The sequence below is a fragment of the Danio aesculapii genome, chromosome 24, assembly GCF_903798145.1.
Source record: "Danio aesculapii chromosome 24, fDanAes4.1, whole genome shotgun sequence".
NCBI lineage: Eukaryota > Metazoa > Chordata > Actinopteri > Cypriniformes > Danionidae > Danio > Danio aesculapii.
In genome coordinates this window covers 11,761,669-11,782,488 of record NC_079458.1, presented here as the reverse complement: position 1 = coordinate 11,782,488, position 20,820 = coordinate 11,761,669, and the positions used below count along the sequence as shown (strand labels likewise).

General features: G+C 34.8%; 1 protein-coding gene across 2 annotated transcripts in view; it reads left to right on the top strand.

The window, feature by feature from the left end:
* Window positions 1-3,297: 3,297 nt before the first annotated feature.
* plppr5b (phospholipid phosphatase related 5b) overlaps window positions 3,298-20,820 on the top strand; it is a 103,904-nt gene continuing 86,381 nt past the window's right edge. For both annotated transcript variants that reach the window (XM_056451164.1, XM_056451162.1), the window contains exon 1: window positions 3,298-3,358. In XM_056451164.1, the coding sequence (XP_056307139.1) occupies window positions 3,308-3,358 (51 nt within the window). In that variant the 5' untranslated portion in view covers window positions 3,298-3,307. The remainder of the gene's footprint in view (window positions 3,359-20,820) is intronic.

Sequence of the window (20,820 nt, the reverse complement as noted above, 5' to 3'; positions counted from 1 at the left end):
AGTGTATTAAGTGTATGTGTTGTCTTCGAAGTCCTCAATGGTTGGCATCCTCTCTTTACAGGTCTTGGATTGACTTTATAGGCAAGCTAAATGTTATTACAGTAATTATAACTGGATTGGGTTTTGTATTATTTGTTTTAGAGGGACTATTACAGTACTTAAGCTTTGAAAGTTGATGGAAACAAATGAATGTGGTATTCCCTTTATTACTTTGACTCTTAAAGAACAGTGGGTAATAAAAAGTGCTCTTTGTGTTCTGTACAAACAGTAAGATTTGAATTCTAGGTGAACTACCTTTTAAAGTGTTTGGATGTCACTGTATTAGTTATAGAAAAATATAAAAGATGGCATGTAAAACAAATTGTGGAAAAGCATTTATTAGAACTAACTTTTAATGCTCTAGCATTTATTTGTTACTATTAAGTTGGTCTGAATGTGATTGTTTTTTAGTTTTCTTTAAGTTCACACTTGTGTCTTGCAGAGAAGCTGTGGGTTTAGTTCATCACATTAACTATGTACATGTTCTGATAAGGTTTCACAGTTTCCAAATATGTTCCAAATATACAGTGTTGTTTCAAACCAACAGCAAGAATGCCTTTGTTTATTATGGAAGTACGTTCCCACCACTGAATAAAGAATAAAATACTAAATAAATAAATAAATAAATAGGCCTAAATAAATAAACAAATAAAGCAGTCTTTTAGCCTAAATATAGAGAAATGTTCAGTGTTTGCTGTTGTCATAGGTTTTTTGAAAATAACCTTTTTCATTTATGTTTTCATTTATGTTTTTATTTACATTTTCTTTGTTGATTATATTTTACTATCTCATTTTTTGTCTTAATTATTGTACATAATAATAAACAAATAATGAAAAATAAATGAATAATGAAAATACGCCTAAATAATTATTTATTTAAAAAGATTGCAGCGAAACATGGTCTGGTGGATGGTCTAAAGAGCTTAAGTCGAATGCTGCTTCATCAAAAGCATAAAAAAATAAATAGACCTACCTTAAGCAGATCACTAAAAGTATAATAAAAATAATTTTGCCACAGGAGTGCCGCAAGTTTATTTTTTTATAATTTTGTTTCAGTTCAGTTTTTTTTTTTAAAACATGCTTTAAAGTGTAATTGTTTTTTGGGGCACTTCTAAATGAGTTGTTAATGCTTTCAGATAGTCATTCATTCATTCATTCATTTTCTTTTCGGCTTAGTCCCTTTATTAATCTGGAGTCATTACAGCGGAATGAACCGCCAACTTATCCAGCATATGTTTTTTACGCAGCGAATGCCCTTCCAGCCGCAACCCATCACTGGGAAACCCACACACACTTATTCGCACACATACATACACTATGGACAATTTAGCCTACCCAATTCACCTGGACAACATGTCTTTGGACTGTGGGGGGAAACCGGAGCACCCGGAGGTGCAAACTCCACACAGAAAAGCCAACTGACCCAGCCGAGGCTTGAACCAGCGACTTTCTTGCTGTTAGGCGACAGCACTACCTACTGCGCTACTGCGTTGCCCGCTTTCAGATATATATATATATATATATATATATATATATATATATATATATATATATATATATATATATATATATATATATATAATATTATATATATAATAAATAATTATACTTATTATATATATATATATATATATATATATATATATATATATATATATATATATATATATATATATATATATATATATATATATACATATAATAAGAATATATATATATATATATATATATATATATATATATATATATATATATATATATATATAGAGAGAGAGAGAGAGAGAGAGAGAGAGAGAGAGAGAGAGAGAGAGAGAGAGAGAGAGAGAGAGAGAGAGAGAGAGAGAGAGAGAGAGAGAGAGAGAGAGAGAGAGAGCCTTATGTGTCCAAATATGACTTACAGTCATGTACACACTTTGTCCATTAATATATCAGTATATAAGACTATGCTCTCCTCTGCTGGTCATGTTTGGTATAAAAATACCAAATTATTATCAAGGATAGCTTTATATTTTCTAAAGAGACTGTGTTCTTTGTCAGATTCTCCTACCTCCCATTCAAAAAGAACGTAGCACATTTTAATGACGCAACATGCTACCCATCAGATTTTGCTATCAGTGTAAATTTTAATGTGGAGTAGTGTGATATGAAGCTGTAATATCGCCCTAACCTACCCAATCCCTAACCTCAACCTCAGAACCATTCAAATACAGTGTTGGTAGCATAATCTGATGTGTAGGATTAAATGTCAGGACACCGGATTTCTAGTAGTTTAAACCAAATTGCTGCATTTGAGAAATCAGTAAGTTTTTAGCTTGATTTCTTATTGTTGATCAAATGTCGTTGTGTAGTTAAATGGGCATGGTGTTTAAAAAATAAATTAGCATTAGTTTGATTTCAGAGAGGAATACAGCATTTATGCAATTACTACTAAAACAAATTGAATAAATAATGAATAAACAAATGAGATCAAAGTTTTTGCAGTGGTTTTCAGAAGCATGTAAATAAATTCTGATTCTGAAAGTCTGATTGTCACTTCATCGATTCTCCTATTTATTTATTTTTATATAGCGCTTTCTGCAAGTACAGAAATTATATTCGTATAATTTTACTCTGTTGAAATGGTGACAGGGCGGCACGGTGCATCAGTGGTTAGCACTGTTGCCTCACAGCAAGAAGGTCGCTGATTCGAGTCCCAGTTGGGCGGTTTGCATGTTCTCCCCATGTTGGGGTAAGTTTACTCTGGGTGCTCCGGTTTCCCCCACACGCGCTACAGGTGAATTGGGTAAAGAAAATTGACTGTAGTGTATGAGTGTGTGTGTGAATGCGAAAGTGTATGGGTGTTTCCCAGCACAAGGTTGCAGCTGTAAGGGCATCTGCTGCGTAAAACATATGCTGGAATAGTTGGCAGTTCATTCCACTGTGGCAAACAATAATAATTAAGGGACTAAGCCGAAGGAAAATGAATGAAATGGTGACCTTGGCGGCAACTCTCAAAATAAAGAGTGCTGTTATAAACTTTTAGAAAGCATAAAGATTTATATAAGTTTGTGAGCTTTTACTGTTTTCTTCAACTTTTTATAAAGAATTTGGCAAGGTTAATCTTGCTATGATGTGTACTTTGAGAAAACATCTGAAATCGTACTACGTGAGCACAGCAGGTAAAGCCATCAAAAGATGATCGCTAGTGCCACCCAGTGGTTTCTTAGTCCAATGTTTCCCCCAGTGAACTCCTTTTTCTTTCTTTTAGGCATCAAAGTTAATAGGGAAAATGCCTGATTTAAGAAGTCGCAAGGAGTTCTACAAATATCTCACCGTAGAGGTAAGAAACTAAATAAATGTCATACTGTATATGCACTTTATTTTAATGACATTAAATCTTATATGGAGCAATTTTGTTTTGTAATGAATGGTTTTTTTTCTGTCATTTGAGTCAAGTTAATGCATTTTAACGTATGTTTAACTGTATTAATAGTTCAACTGTTGTTCATTTCAACATTGACAATAAGAAAAAAATGGTTCATTGTGTATTTTTGATGATATGAAGGGAGTAATGATGCTGAAAATGAAGCTTTGCAACAAAGAAATAAATTGCATTTCAAAATACATTAATTTAGAATTAGTTTGATGTAATGAAATGATTTAGATTTGATTGCTGTTTTTACTGTATTTTTTTAAAATCAAATAATTAAATGCAGCCTTTTTAAGAGACTTGTGAAGTGTGTGTATATGAAGCGTTCAGATGCAAAAAGTGTCTGGAAGTGCCGTCTGGAATTTTTTTCTACACAGAGCATTTTTCTTAGCCTCTTGTGTTTATGTTCAGTTATTTCATGTTAAGCGATAAAAAATAACTAATAACTAACTGACTTTCTAATTTTAGAAAAGATAAAATACATGGTGAGATGCATAGCTCCAGGTTGCAAAAATTAAGCAAAAATATGTTTAGAATATGAAAAAGTCATATTGTGTAACTGTTTTCAGAGTCTGTCTAATTTATTTCACTGCAGGTTAATGTAATATGCATACAAGATTGACATTTAATACTGAAAGAACTTCCTTTGACCATACTTTGACCCATGGCAATGTTATTACCTCAAATCTTAAACGTGCGCACACTACAAGATATGAAACTGCAGCACAGAACACACACACACAGTATATATATATATATACAAAATAAATTTTAAAAAGTTAAAAACTATACAATAAAACTATCTTTTATTTAGCTTTAGATTTTTCCTGTTTATTAAAATTGTATTTAATGTTTTCCCCAACATCTTACTGTGGGTGTACTGATTTGTAGGACTGTGATCTTAAATTTATTTAAGTTTTTTTGTTAGATTAATTCCAGTTTTGGCTTTGGTATATGCACACAATTATTATTGTAAATCCTATAAAACATATTCATTTAAAAGAGAGATATGTGAGGGAGTACTTATTTATGCTGAACACTGTATATGTAAATATATATGCTTATATTAATAATAAATACAAACACACAGAGAAATGTCAAGGTCAAAATTTCAAGCCGAGAGCTGAAAGTGAGGAATGTTTAATCAGGGTCCATTTTCACAGTGAGGCTCTCTAATAATATCATAATTGGCCTCTTCTGAAAATTACCGACTGCAGAAGGTGTGAATTGATCCTCCTACTTCCATCCCTCCATTTAGCACTGTGTAACCACTGCAATTAAAGACACGTCTAACAGTCCTCGTTCTCTGCAGCGGTGAGAATGACCAGATTATCTCAAAGGCTTATTCAAATGCTTTGGGATGATTTTTTCCTCTTGTTTTGAGGCTTTTCCTTCCTAAGCTGAAACGGATGAACATTGACATTCTGTTTTGGTCTATTTTACATTTTTGATGGATGCTGAGAGATTGTTTGCCTCAAGGCTGCCAAACCACAATAAACTACAAACTTTTGGCATTATTTTATTCAGACCTCTTAAGAAAATACGGCAACTTTACAGGAAACAGTAGTACCTTTAAGGACTAGTTCACCCAGAAATGAAGATTGGAGACGGGTTTGGATGAAGACCTGGTGCATTTGCAAGATGAGCTGCATGCAATGCTTTTAATGCTCACACCTAACCCCACCGCTACCCCTACCCCTCACAGTGATGTCACTAGCTCCATTGAGTGCATTTGTCTGACATTGCAAATTCTGTTATCAATTACGCACCCTCATGTCATTCCAATCCCCTGAGACCTTCGTTCATCTCCAGAACACAGATTAAGTTATTTTAGATGAAACCACCCTAGACAGTAAGGGTTTGAGACCTTAGTTGAAGTTGAGGTCTGCATGGAAATGAATTCTTCTATTATCTTCTTCTGCTGGATTTAATTTGGCACACCATTGCTCTCGATTCACTCTTTGTTCATCCGCTGTCTCTTTGAAATTATTTTCTTCCAAACCCGACCATTCCCATTCTCATTTTCACAATCTCGCATTTGAAATTTCACTAAACCAATTTTGGTTGCCAGTAAAACTGTAAAATTTACAACTGCACTGTAAATTAACAATTACAACTGTGCAATAGTTTTATAACAGACTTGCAATTATTCATTTACAATTATTATTATTATTATTATTATTATTATTATTATTATTATTATTATTATTGTTATTATTATTATTATTATTATTATTATTATTACTATTATTCTTCTTATTATTATTATTATTGTTATTATTATTGTTATTATTATTATTATTATTATTATTATTATTATTATTATTATTATTATTATTATTATTGTTATTGTTATTATTATTATTATTGTTATTGTTATTATTATTATTATTATTATTATTATTATTATTGTTATTATTATTATTATTATTATTGTTATTATTATTATTATTGTTATTGTTATTGTTATTATTATTGTTATTATTATTATTATTATTATTATTATTATTATTATTATTATTATTATTATTGTTATTATTATTATTATTATTATTATTATTATTATTATTATTGTTATTATTGTTATTATTATTATTATTATTATTATTATTATTATTATTATTATTATTATTGTTATTATTATTATTATTATTATTGTTATTGTTATTGTTATTATTATTGTTATTATTATTATTATTATTATTATTATTATTATTATTATTATTATTATTATTATTATTGTTATTGTTATTGTTATTATTATTGTTATTATTATTATTATTATTATTATTATTATTATTATTATTATTGTTATTATTATTATTATTATTATTATTATTATTATTATTGTTATTGTTATTATTGTTATTATTATTATTATTATTATTATTATTATTATTATTATTAATGGCAGCATAGTGGCACAGTGGGTAGCTTAATCGCCTCACAGCAGGAAGGTCGCTGGTTTGAGCCCCGGCTGGGCCAGTTTTCATTTCTGTGTGGAGTTTGTATGTTCTCCCCGTGTTGGCGTGGGTTTGCTCCGGTTTCCCCCATAGTTCAAAGACATGCAGTGTAGGTGAATTGGGTAAACTAAGTTGTCCGTAGTGTACAGGTATGTGTGTGAATGAGTGTGTATGGATGTTTCCCGGATAAGTTGGCGCTTCATTCTGCTGTGGCAACCCCAGATTAATAAATGGACTAAGCCGAAAAGTGATTGAATGAATGAATTATTATTATTAATTACGCACCGCAAGAAACCTGGTTGTGTGGTCGGGACAGTCCAGAAAAGAAAGCAAAAACATAAAGCAAACATTTGATTTCAGTGGTTCAATTGTAATCATCTGAAGCTCCAAGAAAACTTTTGAGTTCCAAAAAACTGTAAAAGCAACTGTGTTCACCTTTTCATCAGTGAACAAATCTACTGTGTCAAATCAGGAAGTGCTGACTCTAATGACAACACATTGTAATGCCTATAGCAAACACAAACCCTGACCTGAAGAGAAGGTATAAGTAAAGTCATTTTTACAGTTTTTGGCACACAAAAGTGTATGATTACAGACAGTTAACAGTTAAACAACTGAAACAAAACGTGTTTTGACACATCTCGGGGCCATTGCTACTGTATATATGGAGGAATGGAGCGCTCTCAGATTTCTTTTTGAAAGAAATTAAAGGTGCAGTATGTAAGTTTGACACCTAGTTGTTGAACTAGATATTGCATTCCTCCATCAAAACAATCGCAAGCACAGGTTGCCAGATTGAGGACCAACAGGAGCGAGTCTGACGATTAAGCCTAAATGCTGATTTGAATTGTGTTCTAAATTAAAGCAACGGCGCGCAATAGAAAGAATATTTCCCATATTAAAAGGAGGTTTTGTCCTAACCAACACCTCGAATTGATATTAGAAATGACTTCTATTTCTTGCAGCTGAACAACAGAAACTGACAATGATCATCATGTGCTTTATTCAGTGTTAAATGCTAATAATGTGAGTTTGAATGCCATTTTACATCACATTTATTGCCATATACTGAAAGCAGCAGCAGCAGATAGTTCACCTCAGATCTTGAAAATAAAATAAACCATTTAAAATGGAACTTTAGAACTGTGAAATAATGCAAACCAACACATGTCAGTGATTCAGCGTCTACATTTAATAATGTTAAAGATGGTTAATATGTATTAAATAGATTATAAACCTTACCATTTCGTGAGTGAGTGCATATTCTGTGCTTCTGAATGGCTGTAATTCAATTTCTGTCATGTTTTGTTTGGTGCAAACAGCTCAATTGCTTATCACTGCTAATCTCATCATGAAGCGTGTTGTTAGGACACGGGGTTACAATGTAACCTGCTTACCTAATGTTTACGTTCGTAATATTTATATTATTTGCTAATTAATGACCACCTCATGAGGAACTCTGAATCTGCGTCTCATTTTGGAGTCTGCTACTGTCCACCAGAGGTCACATTTTGGTCACGAGGGCATGCTTTGAGATCCTTTCTGAATTAAATACAAGGTTTTCCAATAAGGCAACCCTTAATAAATAACCTTTAATAAACAAATCTTAATTAATAACCTCATGTGGAACTCCGAATCTGCGTCTCATTTTGGAGTCTGCTGCTGTCCACCAGAGGTCGCATTTCGGTCACGAGGGCATGCTTTGAGATCCTTTCTGAATTAAATACAAGGTTTTCCAATAAGGCAACCCTTAATAAATAACCTTTAATAAACAAATCTTAATTAATAACCTCATGTGGAACTCTGAATCTGCGTCTCATTTTGGAGTCTGCTACTGTCCACCAGAGGTTGCGTTTCGGTTACGAGGGCATGCTTTGAGATCCTTTCTGAATTAAATACACGGTTTTCCAACAAGGCAACCCTTAATTAATAACCTTTAATAAACAAATCTTAATTAATAACCTCATGTGGAACTCCGAACTTGCGTCTCATTTTGAAGTCTGCTGCTGTCCAACGGAGGTTGCATTTCGGTCACGGGCACATGCTTTGAGATCCTTTCTGAATTAAATACATGGTTTTCCAGCAAGGCAACCCGGGGTACTGAAATATGATTAGCCAAAGTGGGAGTGGGTGCGTTAAAAGAACCAAAACAAAGACAGACATTCCGGCACATAACAGACATTTTTAAAGCAGAATAACTGACTCCAGAATTGTTTTTCAGATAAACAAGTATCTTCATTTAGCATGTTTATTAAATATCTGCAAAAATATAATGGTATTTTTTATGCTTTAGAAGAGTCAAAAACTTTCATACAGCACCTTTAATTTATGTTCTAAAGACGAATGAAGATTCTGTGGGATTTGAGCAATGTGGGGGTGAGTAGGATGACAGGAAGTACAGTACCTGATTGAGTGACAATTTAATGCTACAATTTTTTGCACATTTTGCCTGAGTAATTTACAGATCTGTACATCAGCAAATCTCCTGAGGATGAGCATGAGAAATTCGCCCACATCTTCAGCAGTAGAGGAGGTGTTACTGTATATAGGAAGAGTGTTTAACTTTCTGATGCAGTACTGATGTGTGTGGGCCAGACCAACATTTACTGAGGTCCTTGTGCCTCCACAGAGGTCTAAATCACTGCATTAACACCCAGAGATACCGCATTGCACATCCCTCAGACCCAAACACACACACACACACACTCGAAATCTGCTGATGTATTGTCAAAAAAGCTGCAACAGAGATTCGAATAGTGAATAAGAAAGATTTATCGCATTCAAGTGGCTCTTTGTGCTTAATAGATTCATGTTTAAGAGATATCTATGCCTAAAGATAGTTATTCTGGGAAATGGATGCATGAGTTGGATTGTTTATTATGGTATCAAATGCTAGTACATGTGACAGCTTGTACTGTGTGCTGCTGAATTTCCATAAACAACACTGAGGAAAATATGGAGATGATTTAAAGACAGGCTGCTGTAGCACCTGTAGAGAAGTAAAGGAGTATATTCTGTTATATATTCTGTCTTGCAGTATTCCTTCAACATTCACTTCATTCACAGTGCAGAGAGACACCAGCGCAAAATAGCAGCAGGTATCTCAAGACAGACAGGATTACTTTTGATGTGTATGCCTTTTTCAATTTATATAAAATACTAAAAATGTTGCAAGTTGCTCAATTTTAGCCAAAAAGGAAATAAATCTGTGATTTTGGGGGATAAAGATAATTGCAAAAAGGAATAAATAATAATAAAAACTGTGATCTATTGTTCAAAAGTCAAGAAGATTTTATTTATTTGAATGAAAGTGGTCCTTCTGTTTAAAATATGCATTCATTTGAGCCTAGTGAACAGTAAATGCATTAGAGGTTTTACAAAGTTTGAATGCTACATTCATTCATTTTCTTTTTGACTTAGTCTCTTTATTAATCAGGGGTTGCCACAGTGGAATGAACCGCCAACTTATCCAGCATATGTTTTACGCAGCAGATGGCCTTACAGCTGCAACCCAACACTGGAAAACACCCATGCACACTCATTCACACACATAGAGTACGGGCAATTTAGCTTAATTTACCTATAGCACATGTCTTTGGACTTGTGGGGGAAACCGGAGCACATGCAAACTCCACACAGAAATGCCAACTGACGCAGTCGGTGTTCGAACCAGCGACCTTCTTGCTGTGAGGCAATCATGCTACCCACTGCTCCACCTTGTAGTGCTACACTTTCTACTAGATTCTACAAAATGCTGTGTTGTTTTAACCCAACATTTTGTCAAATATGGACAAAGCCCACATTGATCCATTTTTTCAATTAAATTTAACTAATACTTTTTTTTACCCAATAGTTGAGTTTGTCTATATTTGACCCAGCATTGGGTTTAAACAACACATCATTTTTAGAGTGCATCAGTTAATAATACAGAAATATATACTGTATGTCCATTTTTTTGTAATACATTTATAATAATAAAAAATATTTCTCAAATCGGGTGGCGCAGTGGGTAGTGCTGTCGCCTCAGAGCAAGAAGGTTGCTAGTTTTAGCCTCGGCTGGGTCAGTTGGCATTTCTGTGTGGAGTTTGCATGTTCTCCCCATGTTCGCGTGGGTTTACTCCGGGTGCTCTGGTTTCCCCCACAAGTCTAAAGACATGCTCTAGGTGAATATGGTAAGCTAAATTGTCCGTAAACGTAGCTCTGTATACATTCCTGGAGACTGTGAATTATATAGCCAGAAGTACATATGGCTGCATTTCGTCTTTCAAAGGAATGTTATGGGGTGGTATGATGCCGTTTCTTTTTGCGCTTACCAGCTGACTGCTTACCTCTGTGTGGACGGCTTTTCCTCTGTTAGCAGTTTGACTAGTAGCTCGCCATGTACGTCAACGGACTTGAGACACAGAGAGGAGCTGACCACGATGACGGTGTTCGAGTCCGGCGAAGAACCATCCCAGAAAGTGGATAAGAAAAAACAGAAGCCAAAAATTAAAACAAACAAGTAAATAACAGGGTGAGAATGGGGTAAATTCTGAAAATGTGGTAAAAATCAGGTGATGTTTTTTTTTTCTCGATTGCTTTTTAAAACTGTAGTTTGGGTTTAGGGAAGGAGGAGTGTGGGTCAGTCGATCGGTCAGTCAGTCAGTCAGTCGACAGCGGCCTCTCGTGGATTTGCGAAAATAAAAACTGCAAAAAACGTAGCTCCTGGGACATATTTGCCGCTCTCCATAAATGTATATAGTGGGATGTTTTCAGAATGAGCCTGGGTTGGGATAAACCCAACCATTGGGTTGAAAAAAGTGTCATTTAAATTGAATTGATCAAACTAAACCAACATTGGCTTTGTCCAACGCTATCTCATAGCAATTCATAACTTTTTGATTTAGTGGCTAATTCGTATGAATTCGTACAATCTCATTCGTAAAAAAAATTGTATGATTTGCTCATCCCCCAATGATGGTTTGGTTTAGGGGTGTGGTTTGGTGCCACACCTCCTTTTAAAAATCTTACAGTTTCATACAACTGAACTCGCACAAATTCATATGAATTAGCCACTAACATGACAAAACGTGAAATAGTTACATTTTCTCAGGCTGGTTTGTCCATTTTTGACCTACATCCAAAAAATGTAATTGTACAATCAAATGGTATCACAGATTTAACAATGTTTTGTAAGTTTAAATACATATATATATATATATATATATATATATATATATATATATATATATATATATATATATATATATATATATATATATATATATATATATATATATATTTTTTTTTTTTTTTTTTTTTTTTTTTTTTTATAGTTTTTAATAACAGTGGTCTCAGAATATGCGTTAGCGATTCGCATTTTGATTTCCACATTTTCTCCAGCATATAGACAAATTTCCAGCATGATGTGATTTCTTGGAGGATGTGATAAAATAACTTAATAAACTCTTCCAAGCAGATCCCTCCATTTCTGATTTAGAACATTTCCATTGATACCTCTGTATTTTTGTCTATTTAGTCTTATCCAACATAGGCTCATTCTAAAAATGTAGCCCTATATACATGTCTGGAGATTGCAAATTACTAAATGTAGCCAGAAGTGTGGGAGCATTTCATCTTTAAAACAAACGCTACGGGGAAGTATGACACTGTTCCTTTTCGTGCTTACCAGCGGACCGCTTAACTCCATATGGACGGCTTTCCCACTGTTACCAGTTTGTCCAGTTAGCTTGCCATGTATGACGGCGGACTTGAGATGCAGAGAGGAGTTGACCACTATGACGGGGTTTGAGTCCAGCGAAGAACAGTTACCGAAAGCATGTTAGACAAAAACAGAAGCCAAAAAATATAAATAAAAAATAAACAAGTAAATAACAGAATGGGAATTTGTTCAAATCTGAAAATGTGGTAAAAATCAGGTTACGGCTTTTCTATTTCTGGGTTGCTTTTGAAAACTGTCAGTTGAGTTTAGGGCATTGGGTGGGCGGGTCAATCAGTGCTTTTGAAAACACTATTGGTTGGGTTTAGCGAAGGAGGAGGGTGGGTCAATCAATCAGTCAATAGCAGCCTCTGGTGGATTTACGCGAGAAGAGCAGGTGTGAATGGTACTCGCGAGAGAAATCTGAGATCTCAAAAAGCGTACACAGCGGCCTCTGGTGGATTCGCAAAAACAAAAACTGCAAAAAAACGATGTATTTGGCACTCTCCAGAAATGTATATAGGGGTACGTTTTCAGAATTAGCCTGGGTTGGTCTCATCAGTTATAACAAAACCCAGCATTTTTTGTGTTTTTATTTGTAAGCTAAATCCTAGCTAAATCTAAATGAACCTCAACAGACCCTGATCAATTTTCAATTATTCTTTTCAATGATACAAGTTTACAAACACCCTCCCTCTCGCACAGAGCTTGTCAGGAGCCTCTTGAGAACTTAATATAATGCATGAAGTGCAGCAAAGCATCTTCAATTCCCTCCACGAAGCGGCAGTGTTTACTGCTGTCTGAAGGGATCACGGATATGAGGGAGTGTGCTGAATTAGCTTTTGTTGTTAGTCTGTAATGAAATGCTTGGTCATCGCTCCCCGTGGGCTCGTCCTCATTAATCTGAAGGGCTCAGGCTGGCACAGGGCCGCAGGAATGAAAGCAATGTTTGCTGCACCACGGCTTTAAGCCACGCGGATGTCTGCAAATATTTGCAAGAGGTCCGAAATGCCTTGTTGAGATCAGTCTGGTGATGAGGACTCGCAGAGAGTTTTGGCTTGAAACATTTATGTTAAGTTGGAAGAGCACTTGACAGCATTTATATTCCGGTGGCACTTGTTTCAAGTATGCATCATTTATTTAGTTTTTGTGATGCAGGAACAGATTCTGATTTAATAGATTGGTTCTTCAGTACAGCGTTAAAGTTGATATTTAAACTTTACCTGGCTTAAAGATTAGATTTAATATTATTTTATATCATATGTGACCCCGAACTACAAAACTAGTGATATGGATTAGTTTTTTTTTCATATATATTATCTGAATGCTGAATAAATAAGCTAAATATCTGTAAATTAACAGTTTTCCGTATTTTGTGGTTCATGTTTTTATTTTACCCCCTTTATTCATGCTTTTGAATTGCATTATGGGACATTCATTTTTTTTCCAACCACAAAAAGTTTTAAAAAAGTGACTTTTATTAACATTTTTAATAGTTTAAAGTGATAAATTGGTAGTGAACCTACACTGGTCTCATGGTTCGGTTTGGTTACGATTATCATGTCATCGATTCGGTTCAATTCAATATCTTGGTGCATCACGGTGCATTGGCGATGCTTTTTATACACAGTTTTATATTTTCACTGCAATTCTTGTATTAAAATATATAAATATATTTATATACTGTTTGTAATACAATTTTGTCCTTTAATACAAACAGTCAGATATATAAACTGTAACTTTAAACAACACGCGCATTTATAGCAAGTAAACAAATATAAATATCCCGCTCGCTTTCTAAGCCTTGTTTAGCAAGCTCTTTCTGACACCCCTTTAATTGGTCACACACTCAACAGAAAGGGCTGCGATTGGCTCTAACGCGCGGGTGCTCTTTACAGATAAGTGATACTGATAAACGGCAGCGGCGATAACAGCTGGTCCATGATAGACGCGGTGGAGAAAACTCTGCAGGCACACGCTTGTGTCTGTATCCAGTAGTATTGCTGTAACAGCCGAGAGGAGTCACACCAGCAGGTCAAATGATAGTGACAGAGATAGATAGAGAGTAAAATACTCCTAGTTTGTAAAAATACATTTTAAAAAAATTGGTAGAGTCAGTGAGTCCTAAAAAAGTCCTTTTACATTAATAGGCCAAAGAGAAGAGGTAGGTTTTGACTGATTAAAAAATACACTTAATGTAGATGAAGCTCTAATTTCTAAAGATAATCCAAAGTTTTGTAGCATAGACTAAGCAGGATTTAGGAACAATTAGCAGGAGCTAAGCAGAAGACCTGAGGGATCTTTGGGGAGAATATAAACTTAAAATTTCCGATATATAGGCCAGAGCAAGTCCATGTTGAGCTTTAAATACATGAAAGTATGTAGTAATTAAGGCCAGTTTATATAAAGCAGGGCCACTATCCTTTTAAGACACAGGTTGAACCTTGAACCTGAAAATATTGTGCTCCAGGGTCATTTGATATTAGTTACATGAATATTTTCACTCATTTTAATTCATCAAAGAAAATGGGAGCAAGTACAAAACTAGAAAGTTGCTAGGGGTGTTTGGGGTGGTTGCTAAATGACTTGAAAAATGATGTTGAAATAAAAAAACTTATAAATAAAAACTTAAATAAACCTCTAAGCTTTGTGGTAGTGAGTTGAAAAGTTGCTCATTTTCTTATCGCCACCAGGTGGCACTTCACTTCTGCACTATTTTCCAAATTCACCCTATCCAGACCAAGTGTTTCATATTTCATTTCTCTTGTTTTCTTTCATAAAGGAAGAACTCAACTAAAGCGTCCTTTCAGCTTTCAGTGATGACAGTAGTTTCTCCTTGATCAAGAGAGCCTTAGTTCACTAATAATAATGCACTACTGCTTCTCAAAAACATTCCTCTTAATCTACAGTATAAGACTATGTGAGGGAACCATTCATGCTAACGTTTTAATGAGTGTAATGTAAAGTCAGCCATTCATTATTTCAAAATAACCCCTATAGACTCCACTGCAAGTGTCCTGATCAAGTGTCTGGGTTTAATTTGCAGTAATGAGCTGCTGGTTGTACTTTATCCCTTATGTAATTGTCTAATAGTGACACTTCAAGACTCTTGAAATGATCTAATTAATTAAAGACTTGATGGAAGACAAAAACAGACCAATGTGCCATATTGGTGTTCCCAGAACGTACATATGAAGCTCTGAACTGTAGATTAAATTAATATTTGGAAGTAGAATTGCTGATTGTATTCTGCCAAACGCTGCTCTTCGCTGCCTAATTATTTGTTTGCTTCGAAATCAACAAGCATGGCAGACAAAAAATTATCTGAACATAATGCTTGACTTGGCATTTGGTTAAAAAATCAAATCGGAATCATGAAATAGCAGCTTCTGAAGGTGTAGCACTTACCGGCCACTTTGTTAGGTACACCTTACTAGCACCGGGTTGGACCACCTTTTGCCTTAGGAACTGCCGTAATTCTTCGTGGCATAGATTCAACAAGGTACTGGAAATATTCCTCAGAGATTTTGGTCCATATTGACATGATAGCGTCACGCAGTTGCTGCAGATTTGTCGGCTGCACATCCATGCCAATCTCCCATTCCACCACATCCTAAAGGGGCTCTATTGGATTGAGATCTGGTGACTGTGGATGCCATTTAAGTACAGTGAACTAATTGTCATGTAAAAGAAACCAGTCTGAGATGATTCATGCTTTATGACATGGTGTGTTATCCTGCTGGAAGTAGCCATCAGAAGATTGGTACACTGGTCATAAAGGGATGGACAGCAACAATACTCAGGTAGGCTGTGGCACTGACACGATGCTCAATTGGTGCTTCTGGGCCCAAAGTGGGCCAAGAAAATATCCACCACACCATTACACCACCACCAGCCTGAACCGTTGATACAAGGCTGGATGGATCCATGTTTTCATGTTGTTGATGTCAAATTCTGACCCTACCATCCGAATTTTTGCAGCAGAAATGGAGACTCATCACACCAGGCAACGTTTTTCCAATCTTCTATTTTCCAATTTTGGTGAGCCTGTGTGAATTATAGCCTCAGTTTCCTGTTCTTAGCTCACAGGAGTGGCACCCCTTGTGGTCTTCTGCTGCTGTAGCCCATCCGCCTTAAGGTTTGACGTGTTGTTCATTCAGAGATACTCTTCTTTATTCCTCGGTTGTAACGAGTGGTTATTTGAGTTACTGTTGTCTTTCTATTAGCTGGAACCAGTCTGGCCATTCTCCTCTGACCTCTGGCATCAACAAGGCATTTGTGAACATAGAACTGTCACTCACTGGATATTTTCTCTTTTTTTTACCATCCTCTGTAAACCCTTGAGATAATTGTGCGTGAAAATCCCAGTAGATCAGCAGTTTCTGAAATACTCAGACCAGCTCGTCTGGCACCAACAACCATGCCATGTTCAAAGTCACTTAAATCACCTTTCTTCCTATTCTGATGCTCGGTTTGAACTGCAGCAGGTCGTCTTGACCATGTCTACATGCCTAAATGCATTATGTTGCGGCCATGTGATTGGGTGATTAGAAATTTGAGTTAACAGGCAGTTGGAAAGGTGTACCTAATAAAGTGGCCGGTGAGTGGATGCTGTCACATGCTATTCTCAGGAGACGTAACATAACCTGTTAACATAACAAATGCCTGATTAAATCAAAGCCAGAATTAAAATTTTAAATATATTCATGACATCCAAAAGGATGGCCTCACAAAACCTTCTTGCTTAGCTAAAGAGGAGGCAAATTTCTGCTAGGAAGTTCTCCCTTTTTCGTTTTTTATATATTTTTATAATGCTGGTGGTGGTATTATTCTCTGTGACATTCATAAAAGAAAGTCAATGCCTTGAGCGAGGCTTCTGTCAGAGATGTGTACAGTATAAAAGCCCTGCCTCCCTGTCTTCCCTTCCTTATTTCCTGAATGATCTGCATTAATATTGAGTTTACTGCTTCATTACTCCTACGCCTTGATATGGAAAAAGTGGATGATTAAAGTGCTCCGTGAAGCGTCTGTCTTAAAGCCATGGAGTCATTTAAAAGAATCATGAGCTATATGAATAAGTGATAGAACTGCCGCCAAGCAAGACTGCCAAACTATTATAGGGAAAAAGAGGGTTCTTATTCTTTACTCTCGGCAAAAAACTGTAGACTTTAGTAGTTTGCTTTGATACCAAGCTTAGTATACTCAATATTAGAGACCAAAACTTGTCAGATATTTATTTACTATTTATGAACAGAAGATTCATGCAAATGGAGCCACAGGACATGGTAGACAAAGTGATGACGGTTTGATTTTTTCAAGCTAAAAGACAGGATCTCTTGTTTGTTCAGCCTAGACTCTCAGCTGGAGCCAAACATCTGCTGTGCTTAGTTTCTGTTGTTTCTGCCGGAATCTGTTTATAAACAAATGTGAGTCAACGATTCAAAGATCCATTCATTAAATTCATTCATCCATTCTAAATGAATCAACTGTTTTAAATGAATTGTTTATGAACCACTCATCGATAGCCACTCATTAAGACTTATATATACAGTTGAAGTCAGAATTATTAGCCCTTCTGAATTATTAGCCCCCTGTATATTTTTCCCCAAATTCTATTTAATGAAAATAAGAGTTTTTCCAACACATTTCTAAACATAGTAGTTTAATAGGCACATTGTTGTAATTCCTACACCATTCTCCTGATTTGGATGTAAATACCCTCAAATTAAAGTTTTTTTTTTCATTTCAAATCCATTGTGCTGGTGTTTAGAGCCAAAATTGTTAGAATTTTATCGATGTCCCAATATTTATAGATCTTGACTGTACATACACCTGTATGTATACTGTATACATTCCCAAACAAATCTATAATACAATTATAGAATATATAAATATAAAAAAACTTGAGAAACAGTGTATTTAGCAAATGAACGCAACCCTAGTTTTCACGTTTTCCACCACAATATAAAGAAGGTGCGTTAAGGTGCATTGTTGGCACGTTGCTATTTTGAAAAACTAAAATAGACCACGCCATTGACCAAGTAAAAGCTGGTCTAAAGTCCAGTGCAGAGCACACTTTTGGTCACACTTCGTTATTGTTGTTCATTTATTCGTTTGCTGGAAATAAGAACTGAATTTAGAAAAGTATCTTTCCGCTTAGCAAAGGAAATTAAATATGTAGGCTAATGGATGTCTTCAGTGGAGTGCGTACAACACTGTTTCCTTACTCGACAAAAGTAAGGGAGTAAAGTAAAGAGTAAAAGTAAAGTAAATAGAAAGTAATGAGGCCGAATGGAGGAGGCTCATTCTTTATCCTTGCACAGATGGTCGGTTAAACTGTTTTCTGGCTAGTGAAGCGTTCGGTTTTTCCACTTACAAAGTCCATCATGTAAATAGCAAATGCGCCGTGACACGACTCAATTGACTCTTAAAGGAAATGTGAGATGAGACTCTGATTGGTTTAATCCATGTTATACTCAGAACACACCCATAACTTATTAAGGGAATAAACACAACCCTGTTGGCTGCAGCGCAGAGCGTATTTTTTTAAATCCATAAGATAGCAAAAGTGGATTCGGATATGCCCTTAATGCTTTTGCGCCATGCGCTTTAGACTTTGCGCCTAGATTGCTAAAAATAGAGCCCTACGCCTTTAGAAATCCACTTTTTAAATTTATTTTATGCCTGAATTTATTTTATATTTGAGCCTGCACATTTAATTTCTCTCAGGAACCAGAAAATAATCAGGTGTACTATTCATCTATTAAAAGTTATTTTTCAATCAAGTTTTGGGATTGAATATTTGTACTACTATATTACTATATATTATTTTTACTATATATATATTGTACTTATATATAAGTAAATATATAATATATATAAGTAGTTTGTTTTACGTTTGAAAATTCAATCTGCTCAAATCTGTTCCCTACATATTAGGGCTGCACAATATTACAAAATTTTTTAATTGTGATATTTTGTTTTTCTGTTATAAATGTTGTGATACAAAAATAATTTCGCAAAATTATTTAAATTTAAATTTAGAAATAATTTATAATTGTACATTAATTGGGAAATTTTGTAGGGGAGATCATAAAATATAAACAAATTGCAAGAATAAATTAATAAAAATGAAGTAAAATGCAATTGAAATAGTGCTTTATGGTTTTATTAGTATTGAGTTGCAGAAATTCAATAATAAAATGCAAAACATCACTGTATTCATTGTATAAATAAATACATCTTTGTTAAAGTGACACACTTTCAAATTTATTGTGCCCAAATGAAGTAAATTAGCCTAAAATCTTACATTTCCAAATGAAAATCTTTCACTCTTTTTTAGGGTCAAATTTAGCTTGGATTAACACAAATCATTCGTTTTGAACTGTGGTTCCTGGTTAATAATCCTAGCTCAGCATTGCAGGTCCTACAATTTGACTATTGAAGATTTGCAAATTCCTACAATGATGCTAAAGTGATAAGTAGAGTTTTAATGTGATATATGTGATGACATTGAATGTGATATATGTGATGACATTGAAGGTATTACTGTTGCCTGTTTTTTTCTGTGATGTGTGTAATGTGATGTGTGCTGATGTGATTGTGTGGTAAAGCCAAAGATAAATTTCCACTTGTGAACAATAAAGTAAAAAAATCTCTCCTAGATATAGTTAACTAAGGATAATATTAATCCCCACTTAAAGTTGCAACCTCATTTTGACCTTGTTTTCTTGATGTGTGCCGATGTGATTGTGTGGTAAAGCCAAAGATAAATTTCCACTTGTGAACAATAAAGTAAAAAAAAATCTCTCCTAGATATAGTTAACTAAGGATAATATTAATCCCCACTTAAAGTTGCAACCTCATTTTGACCTTGTTTTCTTGATGTGTGCCGATGTGATTGTGTGGTAAAGCCAAAGATAAATTTCCACTTGTGAACAATAAAGTAAAAAAAAATCTCTCCTAGATATAGTTAACTAAGGATAATATTAATCCCCACTTAAAGTTGCAACCTCATTTTGACCTTGTTTTCTTGATGTGTGCCGATGTGATTGTGTGGTAAAGCCAAAGATAAATTTCCACTTGTGAACAATAAAGTAAAAAAAATCTCTCCTAGATATAGTTAACTAAGGATAATATTAATCCCCACTTAAAGTTGTAACCTCATTTTGACCTTGTTTTCTTACCTATGCAGAGTCGTCTCGCTATTTTGTTCCTAAAAGCGGCCATTTCAGACGTTTGATGTTTCAGGCAGACTGTGCTAATTGACGTTAATCAAACATGCAGTCTTTATAGTCGAACCATTTCATTTGGCTGAAGGAGGCCCTCAAACACTAATTAACTGCTCTCGCTGGCTGTTTACCAGAAGCACTTTCTAGAAAAATCCAATATGAGCTTTCATTTCATAATGCAATCTCATCCAAAGCTGCTCTCATACTGACGATGACTCTACAGCCCACTAGCAGCTTTCTGGTGTTTATTTGTAAGAGATATATAAATAACCGAAGAGAGGCTTAAATCAGAGAAATTATTGGGGCTTTTTAAACCTGGTTTCTTTGTTTTTTTCTGACCGGATAGCTCTCCGATCTTCAATGACACAGGTCTAAATGCCCTCCAAAATGCAGCCGAGACGGATATAAATCCAATCGCTCAAAGCACTTCAGAAGGTGGTCTGGAACGCATTCCAGATAAAACTGGACAGGCCCAAATAC